At 46.1% G+C, this 21064-nt stretch overlaps 2 protein-coding genes across 2 annotated transcripts in view; one reads left to right on the forward strand and one right to left on the reverse strand.

The window, feature by feature from the left end:
* PPME1 (protein phosphatase methylesterase 1) overlaps positions 1–9865 on the forward strand; it is a 33904-nt gene extending 24039 nt beyond the window's left edge. Inside the window, exons 11-14 of the mRNA XM_060274048.1 lie at positions 861–905; positions 2626–2690; positions 5278–5345; positions 7180–9865. Of these exons, the coding sequence (XP_060130031.1) occupies positions 861–905; positions 2626–2690; positions 5278–5345; positions 7180–7198 (197 nt within the window). The 3' untranslated portion in view covers positions 7199–9865. The remainder of the gene's footprint in view (positions 1–860; positions 906–2625; positions 2691–5277; positions 5346–7179) is intronic.
* Positions 9866–17714: 7849 nt separating this feature from the next.
* Positions 17715–21064, reverse strand: part of P4HA3 (prolyl 4-hydroxylase subunit alpha 3) — a 41283-nt gene continuing 37933 nt past the window's right edge. Inside the window, exon 13 of the mRNA XM_060274043.1 lies at positions 17715–19971. Within this exon, the coding sequence (XP_060130026.1) occupies positions 19901–19971 (71 nt within the window). The 3' untranslated portion in view covers positions 17715–19900. The remainder of the gene's footprint in view (positions 19972–21064) is intronic.

Genomic DNA, 21064 nt, shown 5'->3' on the forward strand with positions numbered 1-21064 from the left:
TTGCCTTAATGTTTTTAGCAGGCTCCGAAAAGAGTACAGATAGGGCTCCTGCTTGATCTCCATAGGCAGGGAGTTCCAAAGTTCGGGTGCTGACTCACGGTAAACGGCCAGGTTCTTACAAAAGGCTGTGCCAATTCTGCCAATAGATTTGATTTATTCTATTTCTACGCTGTTTTTTATTCAAATGAATCGCAAAGCGGCTGACATGCATTAAATAAATATAGTGTGACGGAACACGACAGATCATTGCAAATGCAGCATAAATAACGTAGAATAAATTTTAAAAAGTCATTGCGAAAACGTTACTGTCCATAAAACACTGTTAACGAAGCAACAACTAAAAAGAAAAAAGCTAACTGGTCTTGGACTACAACTCCCATCAGCCACCACAGCTGTTGTAAAGGAGGGGGGTTGTACAAAAACGTTTTGCGTATTCTAATTTGGCTTACGGCGTCTTTTTTTGAAGTTGATGGGCAGAGAGAACATCCCTGAGCCCTGCCAATTGTCCCCCCCCCGTCCTTAATAAAACAGCAATTCCAGCAAGTTCTGGATTATGCTTCGCCCAAACAGTAAGAGCTGTTCGGCAGTGGAATTTGCTGCCAAGGAGTGTGGTGGAGTCTCCTTCTTTGGAGGTCTTTAAGCAGAGGCTTGACAGGCATATGTCAAGAATGCTTTGATGGTGTTTCCTGCGTGGCAGGGGGTTGGACTGGATGGCCCTTGTGGTCTCTTCCAACTCTATGATTTTCTTCTCCTCCCCACCCCCTTTGCAGGATTTCTAGCAGGGCAAAATAACTTTTTTAAAAAAAAAAAACATTCTCGTCCTTCTCTCTCTTTCCCCATGCCCTGGAATCGTTTTTTAGGTGTTGACAGACTGGATAAAGATCTAACCATTGGCCAGATGCAAGGTAAATATGCTGACGTCCTGGGCTTCGATTGGTTTCCAAGAGGATCCACAGGGATTGGCTTTCGAGGGATCTAACAGGAGGCAGGGATGGTGGTAGCAGGTTCTGGATAATGTCATCCTAAAAATGACCTCCGATAGATCGGCCCTTTGCTTGGCGATTAGAGTTCTTAAAGCTGGGGTGTGTCTACACGCAGGCTGTCGTTCCAAAGTGCTGTTGTTTTTTAATTGAGATTTAAAGGATCGAAACAAGTTCCTAGTCCTTAAGCCTGCCTGGGTACGTTTGAAAGTGCATTTAATCCCAGAAGCCGGAGGGGAAGCGGCACTGAAATTTCCATTGGTTGTGGGTAGGCTTTGACATTCCATCTGGGTGCTTGCCCCCACCCAAAATGCAAATCCCCGTAACTTGCATGTAGACAGTTGTCGCATTTGGGTTTGCGGATTTTTTGGGGAAGGGGGGATAACATTTTATTGATTTTCCAAATTAACAAAATGGGGGGGGGAACCAGAACCAAATTAAACCATAATTTTTGGTCGACTTCCCTCCACTCCCCCTCTTCGTTCCATTCTACTATACTTGTCCATAAAATATTATATAGTTAACAATCCAGTTTTAAAAACTTCTTCATCTCATTACAAGTGACTTAAAAGTTATACTACAGTGGTACCTCGGGTTACGAACATGATCCGTTCCGGGATGCAGTTTGTAACCCGAAATGGTCATAACCCGAAGCGCCACGCTTTGCGCATGTGCAAACCGCACGCGCCGCTTCTGCGCATGCGCAGAACACACGCGGGGCGGAAATACTTCCGGGTTTGCGGAGTTCGTAACCCGAGGTGTTCGTAACCCGAGGTACGAGTGTAATGTAAAAATCTAGACACAAAGCTTTTAAAATATGCATTAAACAATTGCCCCTTTTCATAATGATTTGTCCTGCACAGTTCAGTAATTTATTTTGCCAATCTTCTTTTTGGGTTTGCGGAATTCAATCCGCCTCGTGTGCAGAGTGAGATTCCTCAGCTAAGCTGCTGGTGGGGCATAGCTGCCAAGTCTCCCGTTTTCCCCGGGAAACCCCCGTTTTTCCTTACCTTTTCCCGGTGGCCCCCTGTATCACTTCGTCTCCCGTTTTTCTCCGTTATTTTCTCCTGCCGGCGCCCATTTTTCTTTCTGATTTGCCCTTCTATGGGCACAAAAAATGGCCGCCGGCGGCTTCAAAAGTCGCATCTACGCATGACCGGACGTGCGTAGGTGCGACTTCCGGTGTCGTCGTCGGCCATTTTGGTGCCCATAGATGGGCGGGGCGACACCGGAAGTTGCGTCGGCGCACTTCCGGTCATGCGTAGAAGCTACTTTTGAAGCCAGCGGTGGCCATTTTGGGTGCCCATAGAAGGGCAAAGCAACACCGGCAGTTACGGCGACGCAACTTCCGGTGTCACACGGCTGCCGGTCCCGGATTCTGCAGTCCGGGACTTGGAAGGTAAGTGGTGGGGTGTGCTGGTGGAAGATACTATCCCATTGCTAGTGGGGTCCACTGCTGGTACAGTCAGCTTTTGTATGTGGAATGTGGAGTGGCGTCTTGTACTTTGCTTCAGGAGGGGGGGGGGAAACACATGTCTTGGGCTGCTGCCACTTGCTCCCTGCCTATGAACCATGGAGTCAAAAGCAGAAGGCCGGGAGCAAAGGATTCTGGGAGTCCTGCCTCACCCTCTCTTGCCCCTTGTAGGCAAATTCCAGATGCAAGTCCTTCCGCAGTGCGGCCACGCGGTCCACGAAGATGCTCCGGACAAGGTGAGTGACTTTTTGGAGCAGCTGTGGCTTCGAGGGCAGGTGTCTCTCGATGTCAGGCTCCAGAATTACGGTTCTCCCCCTTGGTGTTCCCCCTCCCAAAATGTATTTATTTATTATTTATAAATGGGTTTTTTTTAAAAAAAAAATAGCCCCAGCAACCTCAAAGCGGGTAATGAAAAAAAAGATAAACCCGTAAAATGATCCCTGAGAAATATCAGCAATGGTAATTTTATTTGCAATTTTGATATTAGGTAAAGGTAAAGGGACCCCTGACCATTAGGTCCAGTCGTGACCGACTCTGGGGTTGCGCGCTCATCTCGCATTATTGGCCGAGGGAGCCGGCGTATAGCTTCCAGGTCATGTGGCCAGCATGACAAAGCCGCTTCTGGCAAACCAGAGCAGCACATGGAAACGCCGTTTACCTTCCCGCTGTAGCGGTTCCTATTTATCTACTTGCATTTTGACGTGCTTTCGAACTGCTAGGTGGGCAGGAGCTGGGACCGAGCAACAGGAGCTCACCCCGTCACAGGGATCCGAACCGCGGACCTTCTGATCAGCAAGCCCTAGGCTCAGTGGTTTAACCACAGCGCCACCTGGGTCCCTTAATTTTGATATTACATACATACAAAAAGGAATACAGTTATACAAGTAATATAAATGACCTCAACTAACATGTACCAAAAAATGAATAATAAAAAGAAAAATACAAAAAAGAAAAGGTAGAGAAAAAAATAAAAATATCAAAAGAAGATTGACTCCCTTCAACTACTATACCTGGCTTCTTCAAACTCGGCCCTCCAGATGTTTTTGGCCCACAACTCCCATGATCCCTAGCTAGCAGGACCAGTGGTAAGGGATGATGGGAATTGTAGTCTCAAAACATCTGGAGTTTGAGGAAGCCTGTACTATACGGTTCCGATAGTCTCATATCTTTGGTTGTCTGTAATCATTTTAAACTTTGTGGAGAGACAATCAGTTTACCTGTGGAGTTTTTAATTTAGACTAAGCCAATTGCAATTAAAGACATTCGGAAAAAGTTAATGGATCACAAAACCCAGCCAGATGGGCGGGGTATAAATAATAAAATATTATTATAAAATTATTATTACGACTGGGGTCAACCTTCTAAGCAGCCGGATAAGCTTGTTCTCAGCAGGTGCCAAAAACAGTGCAGTCGTACCTTGGTTTTCAAACGCCTTGGGAGTCAGAACATTTTGGCTCCCGAACGATTGAAAACTGGAAGTGAGTCTGATTTTCAAACGTTCCTTGGAACCCGAATGTCCGACACAGTTTCCGATTGGCTGCAGGAGCTTCCTGCAGCCAATCGGAAGCCGTGCCTTGGGTCCTGAACGTTTTGGAAGTCGAACGGACTTCCGGAATGGATTCCGTTCGATTTCGAAGGTACGTCTGTACAGTGAAAGCTCCTGCCTAATATCAAAAGGCAGGGAGTTCCAATGTGTAAGAGCAGCCGCACCAAAACATTGAGTTCTTACAAATACAGAGCAGGTATTATGGGACACCTGTAGCAGCGCCGATTGAAGCAGTCAGGTGGGCACATGGGGCAAGGCGATCTTGCAGGTAAACTGATCCCAGGTTGTTAAGGGTTTTGTCTGCTAAGAGCAACACCTTAAACCTGGCCCTGTAGCGATCTCTGAATGGAGGCCACATCCATTCAACTGAGCGGTTGCTTCCGTTGAGCATGTGCCGCTGTTTGCACCAAGCGGAAGGGTTAAGAGGAGGGGTGCAGAATATTTGCCTGTTTGTTTAGATTTATAAACCAATCTTCATCGCGTGGTTCACGAGATAAAAATACAAGATGAAAACACAGCAACAACAACAACAACAATTTATTATTTATACCCCGCCCATCTGGCTGGGTTTCCCCAGCCACTCTGGGCGGCTTCCAACCGAATATTAAAAACAGTACAGCATCAAACATTAAAAACTTCCCTAGTTGTCTTCTAAAAGTAAAATAGTTACTTATTGCCTTGACATCTGATGGGAGGGTGTTCCACAGGGCGGGTGCCACTACCGAGAAGGCCCTCTGTCTGGTTCCCTGCAACCTCACTTCTCGCAATGAGGGAACCGCCAGAAGGCCCTCGGTGCTGGACCTCAGTGCCCGGGCAGAACGATGGGGGTGGAGACGTTCCTTCAGTTATACAGGACCGAGGCTGTTTAGGGCTTTAAAGGTCAGTACCAACACTTTGAATTGTGCTCGGAAACATACTGGGAGTCAGTGTAGATCTCTCAGGACCGGTGTTATGTGGTCCCGGCGGCCACTCCCAGTCACTAGTCTAGCTGCCGCATTCTGGATTAATTGCAGTTTCCGGGTCACCTTCAAAGGTAGCCCCACGTAGAGCGCATAGACAGCAGAAACTAAAACAGCAAAACAATAGCATCCTCCCTCCTGCAAACACATTTAAAAGACCCTAGAATATTAATCAATTAATCGATAAATTTATTTATGCGGTGCCCCGATAGTCTGCAGGGAGGCAGAGCTTTTTCAGGGCTCCCTTCGCAGGCAAGCCTTTCTGTTCTCGTGGGGGAGAAGCTCTCTCTTTTAACACCTCCGGCCGCTCTCTTCCAGGTTGCCGAAGCTGTCGCGACGTTCCTGATCCGTCACAGGTTTACAGAGCCCATCGGTGGATTCCAATGGTGAGGCTCGTCGGGCAAAAGCAGCCCCAGGCCGGCCTCCTCCCTTGCACAAAAGTCGCCTGCGTGGCGTCGCTCCTCCCCTCCCAAGATGTTAGTGGACTATAATTCCCATCAGCCCCAGACGGTGTGGCCAGTAGCCACAGATAATGGGAGAGGTAGTCCAATGGGCATCTCCCCCTCTCTCTTCCCCCCCCCCTCCCAGCACCCCAGCCCAAACTTGCTCCCCATCTCCTTCATTGGAGGTTTTCAAACAGGTTGGATGCATAGCTGCCAAGTACCCCGTTTTCCCCAGGAAACCCCCGTTTTTACTTACCTTTTCCCATATCACTTTGTCTCCCGTTTTTCTCTGTTATTTTCTCCTGCCCGCGGCAGGAGAAGACTTGCCGCGGCAGGAGTAAGACTTGATTTCTTTTGTAAATCATTTTTTTCCCAGAAAGACTCATTCTTGCTGGTATAATTTTAATATTTACAACCAGGGGAAGGTTTCGTTTTTGGAATAATAACTTTTCAGAGTAGTTTTTACAGTTATATCAAAAATTACTGGTTTGGTTATACCTATTAGAAATACAAAGGAGAGGTAATTTTGAATTTACTGTTTCTGCTTGGGCAACTTCTCTGCTGTACTTTATTGGGAGGAGAAAAAAATAATCATTTCCTTAATATCAATTTAAGCAATTTATTTAACTAAAACAATAACGTTATAGCATATGTATCCATGTTTGTTAACTGATGTGGTTAAACGATTTCTGTTTAGAAAAAAACTTAGGCAGAGTTTTAGCACACATGAAAATCATTTCCTGGTGAATAGCCTTTGGACTTTAATGTAACTTAAAGAGAAAACTATATTTTGAAAGATTTTTTCCTCCAAAAGCATTTTATTTTAAAAATCCGATTTAGATTTTTAAAAAAATCCTTATTTATTTATTTATTTATTTTAAAAAACCATTGATTTTTATCCACCCTGGTTCTTGGGCTTCATACAGGTGAAACTCGGAAAATTAGAATATCGTCAAAAAGTGCATTTACTTCAGTAACCCAACTTATTTTTTGTTTGTTTTTCCTTTAATTTTTACAAATGCTTTCTTTTGGAAATTCCACAGTAATAAAACAAATAGTTACAATGATACAAAAATAAACATCGCTATTACATTTCATTAATTATATTCCATTTATAATTGACCCGCCTAACGACAAATAATTGCAATTAAAACAAATAAAGGCTTGACATATCTTGCTTTGCATGTCATGCATCTGTCTCATATATTGGTTTCACCTTTTAAGTTGCGTTACAGTCGTACCTTGGGTTACGAACACCGCAAACCCGGAGGTATTTTCGCCCCGCACGCGCGTTCTGCGCATGCGCAAAGCGCGAAAATTGCACTTTGCGCATGCGCAAAAATGGCGCTTCGGGTTGCGGCCATTTCGGGTTACAAACTGCATCCCGGAACGGATCGTGTTTGTAACCCGAGGTACCACTGTACTGAAATAAATGCACTTTTCGACGATATTCCAATTTTCCGAGTTTCACCTGTCGTTTGACAACTGGCCTTCGGAACCAACAAGCAAAGGAGGCCCCAGCTAGCAAGTCCTAGTCTAGGTGCTCACCTTTGCCCTCTTTATTTAATTTATTTCATCAGATTTGTACACCTCTCGCTCATGGGCGACTGAGCGAAACCAGGACTGGCCCATCTCATTCTTCCAAACGCAGAGCCAGTATTACGTGGTTCCTGCGACCCGTTACTTGAGAGCTCGAGGGCTGGCTGTTTGGCTTGGGCAACATCGCACTGTAATTCTGCTCTGATTTCACCTCTCTTTTTCTTCTCTTCCTCCACAGTGTTTTTCCTGCTTGTTAATGCCCCGACACTCCTCCCGACGCCGACTCTCCTTGTAAATAAACCTGCACCAGAGGGCTGTGGTGTCTTCTGTCTCCTCCTCGGCCTTCCCTTTCAGTTGTCAACTCGGACCAGCTGGCGCGAGAATGGCCAGACCTTCTGCTGCCATACCCCCAACCTGGTCCGTCCCCGGATCACGGGGGGGCTCCTTCCCGCCGCCCTGAAGGAAGTAAGCTGGCTCCCTGCGAAATCACGGGTGGATGCGAAGGATTCTCTGCGCGGCCCCTCCTGGCCTCCTGGAAGTTTTAGGAAATCCTTGGCCCGGAAGGACCCCATCAAAGCCATCCCCCCCCCTTGATTTTTCTTAAGCATGCAAGATTCTGCCATCTCGGAGGTGGGCTCTCCGCTTCGCTCCTCCAGAGCAGGGCTTTCATTCTCGGGTTGCTTAGGCCAATGTTCCTCCCACCCCCTCTTCCTCCTGGCGAGTTCTCAGTAGCGCAGGCCGCCACGATATGTGGAAATCTGAAACGCATCGGGGCCCGTCGCCTCTTTGACCGACCTCCTGCATTTGCGTTCCCCAGCAAACAGAGGCTGGGTTTCGGTTTGGTTGACACACCCTGCGTCCGCCAAGGGGGGTCGCAGATGTGAAGATTCCAGAAGAGGGCTGAAAAGCGGGGGGGGGGGTTCTGAGGTTTCCCCAAGCCTGATGTTCCCAGATGTTCTCCAGATGTTCTCTGCTGGCCGATGGCATTGAAACAGCTGCCAGAATTGTGTGGTTCAGATTCACACGGCGCTGCACAGTCGCGCCAACCAGCAGCAAGCAGGAAGAGGGCATGGGGTGTGTGTGTTGTTTTAGGATTACAGAAATGAGGGAGCAGGTCATTCCTTTGCTTCAGGGCTGCAAATGACGGTTTGTGCAACCTTCAGCTAAATTTCAGTGAAGCAACCCCTAGATTTAAAGCACTGTTATGGTCCTTGTGAGTTCTGGGGCTCTGGTTGGGATAACATCCTAGAGCCCAGACCTGTGTGTATTTGAGGAGGTGTTTCTTGTGTGTTCGCACTTCCAAGCCCCGGTTGAGAACAGGAGAGTTGCCCCCCGAGCAATATTTTCAATACTGGGGGGGAGAGAGGAGCATATTTGCATTGGGGTTTGGGGTCCATGACTCTTGGAGGCCGGGATAGAGGCTGTGTCAGGAGTCTTGATAGTTTTCACAGGGTGCTCCATCCTCTTGCAAAAAACAAGCAAAAAAAAGTAAAGAGAAGCAATGTGAAATAATATGCAACAAGCAAGGAGGAGAGACTTAGGGGAATATCCCCAGCCATGCCCTGGGAAGTTCTCTTGCAAACTCCTTGTGCAGCTCCTGTTCAATTCAGAGAGGTGTTGGCCAGAGACCTTCCTGGTGGATTGGGCCCTGTCAGGTCCAGAAAACCCCGAACCCTTTGCCCGATGGGTGGGGTTGGTTTCGAGCAGGCACCCCCAAACTTCGGCCCTCCAGATGTTTTGGACTACAATTCCCATCTTCCCCGACCACTGGTCCTGTTAGCTAGGGATCATGGGAGTTGTAGGCCAAAACATCTGGAGGGCCGCAGTTTGGGGGTGCCTGGTTTTGTGCCTATGTCCCCAGCTGAGGAAGGGGGTCTGACTTCTTCCTCACACAAGAAAGACGAGCGAGGCATGTTGGAAGACACACCGTGCGCATTACTGCCCTGAATGTTTTCCGGTTGGGAAAGTTTCGGGAATTTAATGCGTATTCACAGCCCTGCCAAAAACATAAATCTGTGTTGGAGCAGCAGCCTGCCCTTGCGGTCAGCCCTTTTATGCCCTTCCCAGTGTCTCTCTTGCCTTCTTGGCCACAGTGGCCCTCGCATCTAAGATGGGAGCCCCCCAATAGGTCTCCCCTGTCTGCCCTCTGCTCAGTGGGCTGGAGGGGGAAACCCCAAACTCGCACAGTTGCTGCCCAATCTCCAGAAATGGCACTCAGACTCCAAACACCAGCTGGGGGCGTGGAGCCAGGAGAGGAGGAACCCTCCCAGCTGTGTCCTTTGTTCTGGCAGGGAGAGCTCATATTTTTTTCTGGGGGATAATCCCCACTCACTCAGATGATGGTGCTTCCATTGGGTTGTGTGTGTGTGGGGGGGTCTTCTTCCTTCCCCCTGTTCTCCTGGCTTTTGAATGAGCTGCCCCGGTGGCCCTTGGAAAGAGGGGCCCGTTTGCCGGTTCCGTTTGCCAGTTTTCTTTGAACCAGAGTCCAATTTGAAAAAGGATCGCTTCCTCTCCCATGGCGTATGCGTGTATATATATCACGACACGCAACGCAGAGTCGCCAGGTGACAACCCCCCTTCGGTTAGGTACTCTGTCTGTGGGTCACTTGCTACATTTGGGGGCCGGGAAGCATCCCTAGATTCTCTCGCACACCCACACCCCCCCACAAAAACTCTCCCCCACCCCACCCCAAACTCTGAAACTTCAGCATAATTTTTTTCCCTTTTTCTGGGGAGGGAAGGCAAACCTTATCTGGTTCAACAAAGACTAGAGTCCTCGTTTAGCCTCGCCCCCCTTTAAATAATACATACTGTACTGTTGGCATTTTTTTGTGGGGGGGGGGGAAGAGATTTTTTTTTTGTCAACTCCCTGCCGATGACGACGACCACCCTTGTTTTATGAAAATAAATATTTCGCTACCTGCCGTTGTGCGGCTTGTGTTGTGTGTGTGTGTGTGTGTGAGTGTTTAATGGTTCTTTGTATATAGTGGGAAATGGGCGAGGCGATAGAGGTTAAAGGGCGCAGGGCCTCTTTTCACCTGGGGGTCACCTGGGGGTGGGTGGGGCCAGGAGCAAAAGTGTGCGGGGCAACAAGAGGCGAGGTTCAGGCAAAATATATATCGTTACGGGTTTCAGAGATGGGGGTCAGATTGGATGATGCCCTGAGCCCCTGCCAATTCTTGGGGATCCTGTCTCTCTGGAGGTGGAATGTATGAGTCACAAGGTTTCCCAAGTCCAGCTTCCATCATCCCTGACCACTGGGCCTGCTAGCTAGGGACGGTGGGAATTGGAGTCCCAAAACAGCTGAAGACCCAAGTTTGGGAAACTAGTATAAGAGCAACTTTGTCAAAGCAGCCCTTTTAATTGCTTTGGCTGGCCAATTAAGCACCGCAATTAGCATAACTAAAGAAGTTGCTCAGTGCCATACAACAAATGGGTGGACATTTAGGCCACGACCACCTAAATTACCGTATATTCCTGCGTATAAGATGAATCATAGAGTTGGAAGAGACCACAAGGGCCATCCAGTCCAACCCCCTGCCAAGCAGGAAACACCATCAAAGCATTCTTGACATATGCCTGTCAAGCCTCTGCTTAAAGACCTCCAAAGAAGGAGACTCCACCATACTCCTTGGTAGCAAATTCCACTGCCAAACAGCTCTTACTGTCGGGAAGTTCTTCCTAATGTTTAGGTGGAATCTTCTTTCTTGTAGTTTGAATCCATTCCTCTGTGTCCGCTTCTCTGGAGCAGCAGAAAACTATCTTTCTCCCTCCTCCATATGACATCCTTTCATATATTTGAACATGGCTATCATATCACCCCTTAACCTTCTCTTCTCCAGGCTAAACATACCCAGCTCCCTAAGCCATTCCTCGTGAGGCATCGTTTCCAGGCCTTTGACCATTTTGGTTGCCCTCTTCTGGACACGTTCCAGCTTGTCAGTATCCTTCTTGAACTGTGGTGCCCAGAACTGGACACAGTACTCCAGGTGAGGTCTGACCAGAGCAGAATACAGTGGTACTATTACTTCCCTTGATCTAGATGCTATACTATTGATGCAGCCCAGAATTGCATTGGCTTTTTTAGCTGCTGCATCACACTGCTGACTCATGTCAAGTTTGTGGTCTGACTGGGCGTAAAAGACGACCACCAACTTTTCCAGTTAAAATATAAAGCTTGGGATATACTCGCCGTATAAGAAACACGACCCGGTGTATAAGACGACCCCCGACTTTTGAGAAGATTTTCCTGGGTTAAAAATAGTCTTATACACAGGAATGTACAGTAATCGTGTTTCTCAACCTTGGGTCTCTGGCTGTTGTCGGACTACAACTCCCATCATCCCTAGCTGGCAGGATCAGTGACAGCCAGGGCACCAAGGTTGAGAAACACGGAAGGTGGAGACCGAGAGACCTGCTTGCTCCATGCTGGAGCCAAAGCTGTGATTTAATACAGAAGCGAGATCTTTGGTGGTATTAATGCTCCGAGATGAAATTAATACTCTGCTTATACGCATTAGGGTAATCACTTTTTTACCACCTCATTTCCCTGTATCGTAATTTGATGAGCTTTCATTAAAGATTAGATAAAATCTTACTTTCAAAGAGATTTGATTAAAAAAAAACCTCACGCACAAAACGATTTTTTAAAAATTACCATTTTTTTGACCATTTTTGAAGTCACTGTAAGCAGATATGAAATTTAACCCAAGCTTTAGAGTCACATATATACACAACATTATATAGGGCCATCAAACACACAAGGAAGCTTTTTTTAGCTGCAGTAACTGTATAGACACCGCTAGAGGGTGATGTTTTGCTACCTCTCCTGTAGGTTCTTTTCCCAGCATGTCCGGCAGGGTCTGCTGGCTGAGTTTTGAGGTCCCCAAAAGGGGCTTTTACCTTGCGCAGGTGTGACATTTGTATACCCTATGTTGCTAAGAACGCTCCCCATTGTGGAATGTGGGGTTGTGTCAAAATTTGATACGAAATATATATAGAATTGTCAATACAATTTTATGAAATGGTAAAACGGCATATAAAAACATTAAAAACTGTTTGTGCGTGACCTTTTAAAATATTTCAATGGAATATACCTCGTTTTAGTCATTAATAGGCAAAAGTTCATCCATTTGTTCAAGTCATCACCCTATAATACGCATAAATAAAACCAGGTATCCTAAAGACACCACAAGTCTCCGCCGATCTTAATTCCAAGGGGACCAAACTCTGGGCAAGCTGCTGGCATCTCACCCCTCTTGAGCTTGGGGTGGAATAAGGTGAAAGGTAAAGGACCCCTGGATGGTTAAGTCCAGTCAAAGGCGACTATGGGGTTGCGGCGCTCATCTCGCTTTCAGGCCAAGGGAGCCGGCGTTTGTCCACAGACAGCTTTCCGGGTCATGTGGCCAGCAGGACTAAACAGCTTCTGGCGCAACGGGACACTATGAAGGAAGCTGCGCTGTTTACCTTCCCGCTGCAGTGGTACCTATTTATCTACTTGCACTGGCGTGCTTTCAAACTGCTAGGTTGGCAGGAGCTGGGACTGAGCAACGGGCCCTCAGTCGCGGGGATTCGAAATGCTGACCTTTTGATCGGGGAGCCCAAGAGGCTCAAAGGTTCACCCGCGTCCCTTTTGGAATGGCGTAACAACACACCGAGAGAGTTCTCTCTGTCCAGGCAAGCACAGGGGCACGATTGCATCTCAAGGTCAAATATCAGGGAGGCAGGAACACAGGACAGATGCATTGCATAGCAAACCCCACCATTTTTATTCTACGCTGTATAAAGAAGGCCTTTATTTGGTCTGTCCTGAAGCTTCCAACATTCAGCTTCATTGGAGGGCAATATTTTTGTCTTCTGACTAAGAACTTTCTGACAGCAAGAGCCATTTAGAAAGCGGAAAACGGGCTTCCGGTCTGCCGCGCTGGAAAATGGAGGTTTCTGGCATCGCGGAGGGGGGGAAAATCCGCGGGGGCACGCGGATCCCCGTAAATACCCCTGGTTGAGCGTCCAGGGGGCAAATTTTGCCTGGCGGAGCTCCAGAAGCGACTCCTCAGCTGCCCAGGAAGCCCGCAAGAGCCCCTGAGAGCCAGCCGAGTGGCAGTCGCGGGAGCCATTTTAGGCATACCATCGTTACCTCCAAGAAGCGAAGCTCCGAGCCTCCAACCTGCAGGCGGTGGATTCTTCCTGAAAAAGTTACGATCTGGACGAAGTAAGTTGAAACCAATCAATTTGAAACAAGAATTTGGCAGTGGGAGGCGGAGATTAAAAAGGGAAGTCATCTCCCCCCGATTGAGTAACTAAAGATCGCAGCAAGCTAGAAAACCCAGAAATGCTGTAAAAAGAGCTTTTTCCTGAGGCAGAGTAAAGGAAAAAGTAAGCGGTGTATTTATCTCTGCAAAAGACTGAGATCCAGCATGAGAAAAGCCCCCTGCGAGCCTGGAGTCGGGTCAAAGGAAAGATCAGTCAGTTTGCTGATTAACGTCACAATACAAAGGAATGTGTCTGACTGAATGTGAGAGACTGAGAGCTGTAAACAGTGAAAGAGGATTTGTTTTGCCTTGAGGCTGCTCAGTATTGACTCTGAGGAAAAGAACGAGTAAAGAGAGAGATTCTGACCAAGTGGGACTGGATTCTTGGCTTTTTGCCTATTTGTTCACTTTTCATATATATTGGACTAAAATTTCAACTCCACGGCCGGTCTGTACAAAGATGGAGGAGGTTTTAGACAAAGGAATAGGAGAGAAGGTTCCAGAGAGTGGACAGGAAGTCACACAGTGGGACTTAATATTGGCAACAATTTTGGATCTTACTAAGCAAGTGAGCATCTCCAAGCTTGATGTAAACTTTCTGAGAGAAGAGACTGTCGAGACATTTGTTTTTGACTGTAAAACACAGGATCCAACAGATATAGAAGATCAGGAGAAGGGAGAAGAAAAAAGATTGGAAGACCAGGACTGTGCTGGAGTGACGTATGTAAAAAACATAGAAGAGGAGAAAGATAATACTGAAGGACAATATGCTGAACCAATGGATTTATTTCCTGAAAAGAACACTGTTCTACTGGTGGGAGGGGTGGAACAGGGAGGGAAAGTAGGAGAAAACACTGTTTCACTGGTGAGAGAAGTGAAACAGGAGAGGGTAAAAGCAAAAAAGCACCCCAAAAAAGAGGTTGGGAAAATCAGCGCCCCGGTGAGAGAGGGGAGGACGCAAACAGTTGGGGGGCAGAAAGAGGATGAAAAGGTGCAAAGATACAAAGTGATGGGATTACAGAAGAGGGGGGCAAGAGTTCGGCAAAAGTTGGTATGGGACAGACTAGGGGTGGGTTGAGAGGTCTTGGATTATTTGGTATTGTCTGAAATAATATGGTCTGATCTCGGAATGTATTAAGGATTGTATGAAGAACCTGGCTGATTCACCTGGAGACTTCGATTCCAGGGAAGGGGGGGTGGGAACTTTGTTGTGTGGGTGGAAGTAAATGGGTAATAAATTAGGATGTGAATCTTATATATTTTTGGGTAAGGGAAAGAGACTAGGGATTAGATAATAATAATTTTGGAGAGAGGATGTTAAGAGAAAAGAGGTTAAAGTACAAGGAGAATGGATAATAGCAATGAAAAAGATGAAAAAGTTGAAATTTAGAAAAAAGAATGTGAAGTTAGAATGGGAAAATGCGAGAACTATTTTTAACAATAAGAACTCAAGAAGGGGAAATGAGGAAGTCTGAATCTGTTTTTGTTTTTTGTTTTTTTTGTTTTTTTGTCGTTTTTTTTATGTATTTTTCTTTTTTGTGCCTTTTTCTTTTTTCTTGTATTTCTTGTTAAAATCTAATAAAAATTATATTAAAAAAAAAAAAAGAAAGCGGAAAACGGGCTTCCTTGGAAGGTGGCAGACTTCATCGTTGCAGGAGATCTATATAACAGGTTGGGTGGTCACCTGTGATATTAGCTGTATTTCCTGAGCTGCAGGGGGTTGGGCTAGATGTCCTTTGGGGGGCCCTTCCAACACTACAATGCTATGCGTCTATCGTTCTTTCTGCACTACATGCAAGGGGCCGCTGGGTGGCAGGAGCACCCAATATCTTAGACTCACTGAAACGTCTCTGCTCGTGCATATTTGCTAAATAAATAAAATCATCCCATTGCCTTCTGATAATTTGTAGATTTGCCAAAGCTTTTGCTGCTGTCTTGCTGGGGTCTGTCTGTAACTCTCATAGATTTCTATTATAGTGCATTTTTATTTTCATGCTTTTATGTTTGTACAAAAACCTTCCAGTCATTAGGAGGGAGGCTGTGTGTAGCAAACACCCACCCACCCCCAAAATTGGCAGGTATGCCCCTCCCGGTACTCTTATTTGTGGACGACGCAGTTCTACTTTCCTTTTCCTGTGTTGGTCTAAGGAAACTATTGTAAAACTGAACAATTATCAATAAATTACAGCAAATCTAAAATCATGGTGTTTTCAAAACAAAGAAGGAAACACAAATGGAGAATTGATAGCCAACCTATTGATCAGGTAGCAGCCTTTAAATATCTGGGAATAACTTTTCAGGAAAGGGGCTCATGGCATCCTCAGATGAAAAACGCCATTGCCAACGCAGGAAGGGCTACTAAAGCCCTAACTAGATTTTTCTACGGGAAAGGGGGTCAATATGTTCCGGCAGCCTCCCAGGTCTTTGCTACAAAAATACTCCCGCAACTCACTTATGGATCCCAGGTCTGCAGTTTTAAAAATTTCACGCCGGTGGAGGCATTTCAAACTAACTTCTTCCGCTGTCTATTGGGGATCCCCCCCCTGTGTATCTAATATAGCCGTCCGCTTAGAAGTTGGACAACTATCCGTTAACACACGGCTGTGGATTCTAAAGATACACTATTGGCTAAAACTTACCTTCTTCCCGGTTGGGTTGGCACCTTGAACACTGTCGGAAACCTATCATTCTAACTGGAAAGCCTCCCTGTTTGAAAAGATTAGAAGCTTGGGATTTTCTCCGCAGATTTTGATAGCGGCAGGATACGAGAGAGGCAGAAGTCAAGTGCTCCAACGTATAAGGGACGTGGAGCTGCAGTGCCATATGGGCAAGATGGACAAATACGCCACAATAAGAGATTTTGGGAGAGGGTTCTCATTCGCAAATTACCTGGCAAAATTGCAAATACCCAAGTATAGACATTCTTTTACCTTGGCCAGATTTAATGTGTTGCCCTCTGAACTGTTGCTAGGTAGGTATGAGGGTAAACCGTATGAGTCACGTGTTTGCTCATGTGGCTCATCGGAAGTGGAAACACATTTGCATGTATTGCTGCACTGCAGTCTCTAGGAGGAACTACGCTGGACCTTTATCGCCCCAGCCTTACAAAAGCTTAAAAATGAACCAGAATCCCAACGTTTGAGAGCCTTGGTAGAAGATAAGGTCCCTGAAATTACGATCAATGTTGCCAAATTCTGTGTAGCTGCTATTAGACACAGGAAACAAGAGCTTTCCAATGTCAATACGCAGGCGAATGTGAATATTTAGTTTTATTTATGCCCTTTACAGTGTTGTCATGGCCTAATTTGTATTGAAATTGTCCTCTGTTTATCCCTGTGTTATCCTTCTTTGATCAGTTGTATGAGTCGTTTTGGTCTGTGACCGTTTAATAAAATTTGATTTGATTTGATAAATGTTACATATAAATAAAATAAAGTTCTCCCACACTTTAAGACTTCTGTGTGTCTCAGCATAGGTCTCTAAGGTGCTACTGGAAGGTTTTTGTTTATTTTGTTTTGACTGCGTCAGACCAACACGGCTACCTACCTGTAACTCATTTTCCCTGTCATCTTTCACCTGTGGCTCCTTAGAGCTGTCAGCATCTGGCAGTGGCCACAATCCCAGGAAAGGGCTTTGACAGGCCAGCTAAAGCAGGTCTCCCATCAGCACCGGCCAATAGTCAAGGCTGATGGGATCTGTAGTCCAACATTTTACGGCCTTTCAAATGTGCTTGTGGGAGGGTGCGATGTTTGTTTTTATTTTATTGTCAATCCTCATTCTGTATTTTTTTATGTTGTGCACCACCTGCAATCTTTGGGTGAAAGGTGGTATAAAAATTTAATTTAATAATAATAATAATAATAATAATAATAATAATAATAATAATATTTGGAGAACCAAATATTCCCCAGCCTTGGACTAGATGAATCTCAGTCTGCTCCAACAAAGCCCTTGTTTGTTTATTTTAACTTTCAATCAACTTTTTTGGTTCTAAAAGAGACACCTTTTTCAGCTCTTAGTGGGGGAAATTCCATCGATGTCTGGGATGGTTGGACGTGTGAGATACAGGCGGGAGAGGGAAAGAGAGGGGGCTTGTGTGGGATGGAGAGACCGTGTATCATTCTTTTGTCTCCCAGGAGGCTCTCTCTGAAAGGACAGGCAGACTCGGTTTCTGCTCCAGTTAACCACAATTTCACTTTTTCAAATATTGACTCGGCTGCTGGCCTCAGGCCACGAGGACCCACAGCTCCTTGGGAAGAAAGCAGCCTTCTTCCCCCCCCCCCCCACGCATGCTGCACCAGTTTGATTGCCATGGAGAGCTTCCGCCTTTTGATGGGTTGGGTGCCTTTAATAGCTGCAGAGCAGGCAGAAATCAACCGGTGAAGCTGTTCCCATCAGTGCTTCCCTGTGTCGGGAAAAACTTCACATTGTGGCGCCGGGGAGTTTCTGAGCAAGGACATGTGTACTGTATGTTTTGATGGTTTCAGCTTCCATTCAGATTCTAGAATCTAGACCTTCAGATTGCAAAAGCATAATGATGATGATGATGATGATGATGATGATGATGATGATACAGTCATACCTCGGTTTAAGTACGCCTCGGTTTGAGTATTTTCAGTTTAAGTACTCCGCGGACCGTCTGGAACGGATTAATCCACTTTCCATTACTTTCAATGGGAAAGTTCGCTTCAGGTTAAGTACGCTTCAGGTTAAGTACAGACTTCCGGAACCAATTGTGTTTGTAAACCGAGGTACCTCGGTTTATCGGGCGGCTCCCAATCGAATATTAAAAACGCAATACAGCATTAAACATCAAAAACTTCCCTAAACAGGGCTGCCTTCAGATGTCGTTTAAAAGCAGGATAGTTGTTTATTTCCTTGACATCTGGTGGGAGGCCGTTCCACAGGGCGGGCGCCACCACCGAGAAGGCCCTCTGCCTGGTTCCCTGTAACCTCACTTCTTGCAGGGAGGGAACCGCCAGAAGGCCCTCGGCGCTGGACCTCAGTGTCTGGGCTGAACGATGGGGGTTGAGACGCTCCTGCAGGTATACTGGGCTGAGGCTGTTTAGGGCTTTCAAGGTCAGCACCAACACTTTGAATTGTGCTTGGAAACATACTGGGAGCCAATGTTTCAGGACTGGTGTTATATGGTCTCGACGGCCGCTCCCAGTCACCAGTCTAGCTGCCACATTCTGGATTAGTTGCAGTTTCTGAGTCACCTTCAAAGGTAGCCCCACAGAGAGCGCATTGCAGTAGTCCAAGCGAGAGATAACCAGAGCATGCACCACTCTGGCGAGCAGCAGCAGAGTGACATCTCTGGGTTGCAAGCCTGGGCTGTGTGCCTATATAGATTGCCTGGTTGCTCCCATCTCTCCTCCTCCGCAGAGCTTTATACTCCCTGCCCCACACCCGACAGGCCACAAATTAAATAAAATGAGAATATAAAAAAGGCTGCTGGATCTAGTCTCGCGGTGGCCAAGCAGATCATCGCTGTCATGATTTCATTTTACGCTATCTTCCCAGAGCTCAAGGTGGCTTGCGAGGCAAAAAGATTTATGCCATCACAAACCTCGCTAAAGTTGTCATGAACAATAAATAAAAGGCATCCAAAAAATACAAAAACAAATGGGACTATTTTCACATAAATCATAACAAGATCTAAGAAGAAAAATACAAAAAAAGTTAATACAGTGGTACCTTGGTTCTCAAACTTAATCCGTTCCGGAAGTCCGTTCCAAAACCAAAGCGTTCCAAAACCAAGGCGCGCTTTCCGATAGAAAGTAATCCAAAATGGATTAATCCGTTCCAGACTTTTAAAAACAACCCCTAAAACAGCAATTGAACATGAATTTTACTATCTAACGAGACCATCGATCCATAAAAATGAAAGCAATAAACAATGTACTGCAGTCACACAATCAATCCATCAGTAACAACTGGGTTCCATACAGCCCAAAAACAAAGCAAAAAAGCTGCAAAAACAAAAACACAAAATAAATAGCAAAAACGGGCAGACCTCAAAACAGAAGTGTGGCACCCAAAACGGAGCATGTTCAACTTCTGGAAAAAGTTCACAAACTTGGAACACTTACTTCCGGGTTTGCAGTGTTTGGGTTCCAAGTTGTTTGAGCACCAAGGTGTTTGAGAACCAAGGCACCACTGTATCGGCAACAAAAAAAAACAGTACCCTGTTTGTTCAGCCTCAGCTTTTGCAGCTGGAGTCAGTCCAGGCCCTGCAAGGCGGGAAGCAGGTCTTCCAAGACTCACAGCCAAGATGGCCACAGCCAAATCCTCATAGGGAACCTGCAAGCAGGATTCGAATACAAGAGCAACTATCCCCCCTCCTGTGGCTTCCAGCAACTGGGATTCAGAAGCCACAACTGTGGTTCCACTGTGGCTAGAGACCACCGACAGCCCTCTCCTCCATGAATTTGCCCCATCCTCTTAAAGCCGTCCGAGTTGGTGGCCAATCACTGCGCCCTGTGGCCAGGAGTTCCATAGTTTAACTATGTCCTACATCAAGTCCTTTATTTCTCAGATGCCTGAGAAAACCTTTGCCAAGAGGTGGTTTGGCCGTGCTTCACTCCAAGGTGGTCTTCCCAGACTAGGCTGTGTTAGGTTAGGGAGTCAGTTCAGATTCTCTCCCCACACTTCGCCCGCCATGAAACTCTGGCATTCGCCAAACCCAGCTGAGAGCACTTGAACTTTTTAGTCTTCCGGGCTGGTGCCACACGGCCTCCGAAATTCCTGTCCGTGTTCATGGAACCACTTGTTGGCCACTATTAAAGAGAGGTTGGGATTAATAATAATAATAATATCCCGCCTTTCCCCTCCACAGGAACTACTAAAGGCAGCTTAAAGTTAAAACAGAAACAGCTAAAAACACAGAGAGGAAAAAGCAGTAACTAAAAAACAATTAAATATGAGTCTATTTGGCAACTTTCATGATTATTCGATATGTTTGGTACAAATAGGAACCTTGCATTCCACTGTCGAATATATTTTACACCGCTCATTCTTTTTCAAGCATTTTTTAATTATTATGATTATCATTCTATTATCTTGCGCTTTTATTCTTCCTGCTCTTATGACTGTTTTTATTATTACTTCTAGCTGGATGTTTTCAAGTTAAATAGAAAAGCAATTATATATAGATATAGATGTGAGATCTCATAAAATATATAGAGCAATATGATAAAAGTAGCATGGTAGGATCGCCTCCACCCCCATCGTCCAGTCCGGACACTGAGGTCCAGCTCCGAGGGCCTTTGGTGGTTCCCTCCCTGCGAGAAGTGAGGTTACAGGGAACCAGGCAGAGGGCCTTCTCGGTGGTGGTGCCCGCCCTGTGGAACGCCCTCCCATCCAATGTCAAGGAAATAAACAACTATCTGACTTTTAGAAGACATCTGAAGGCAGCCCTGTTTAAGGAAGTTTTAAATGTTTGATGTTTTCTTGTATTTTTAATATTTTGTTGGAAGCCGCCCAGAGTGGCCGGGGAAACCCAGCCAGATGGGCGGGGTATAAATAAGAAAATTATTATCATTAGGATGATACCCACCACACTGTTTTCATTCAAAACAGTCAGTTCCGCAAAGCCTGTTGGTCTTCACTTGCCAACCGGAGGACAGCAAGGAGGAAGCCAGTCTGAGTTCTCCAGGCAGGGAGTTCCAAAGTTGCCTGGGAGAAGTCACAGCTGAGAAGACCCCGCCTTCCCTGAAGGGCATCCCTGAAGTTCTCAAAACTCAGGCAGGTTCTTAGGGGGAAATACAGATAACCTTGACCTAAGCCATATTGGGCTTTATAAGTTATAACCAGCCCTTTGAATTGTGCCCGGAAAAAACAGGGCAGGGAGGGCAACAGGGGTCACATTAT

The sequence above is a fragment of the Zootoca vivipara genome, chromosome 4, assembly GCF_963506605.1.
Source record: "Zootoca vivipara chromosome 4, rZooViv1.1, whole genome shotgun sequence".
Classification (NCBI taxonomy): Eukaryota; Metazoa; Chordata; class Lepidosauria; order Squamata; family Lacertidae; genus Zootoca; species Zootoca vivipara.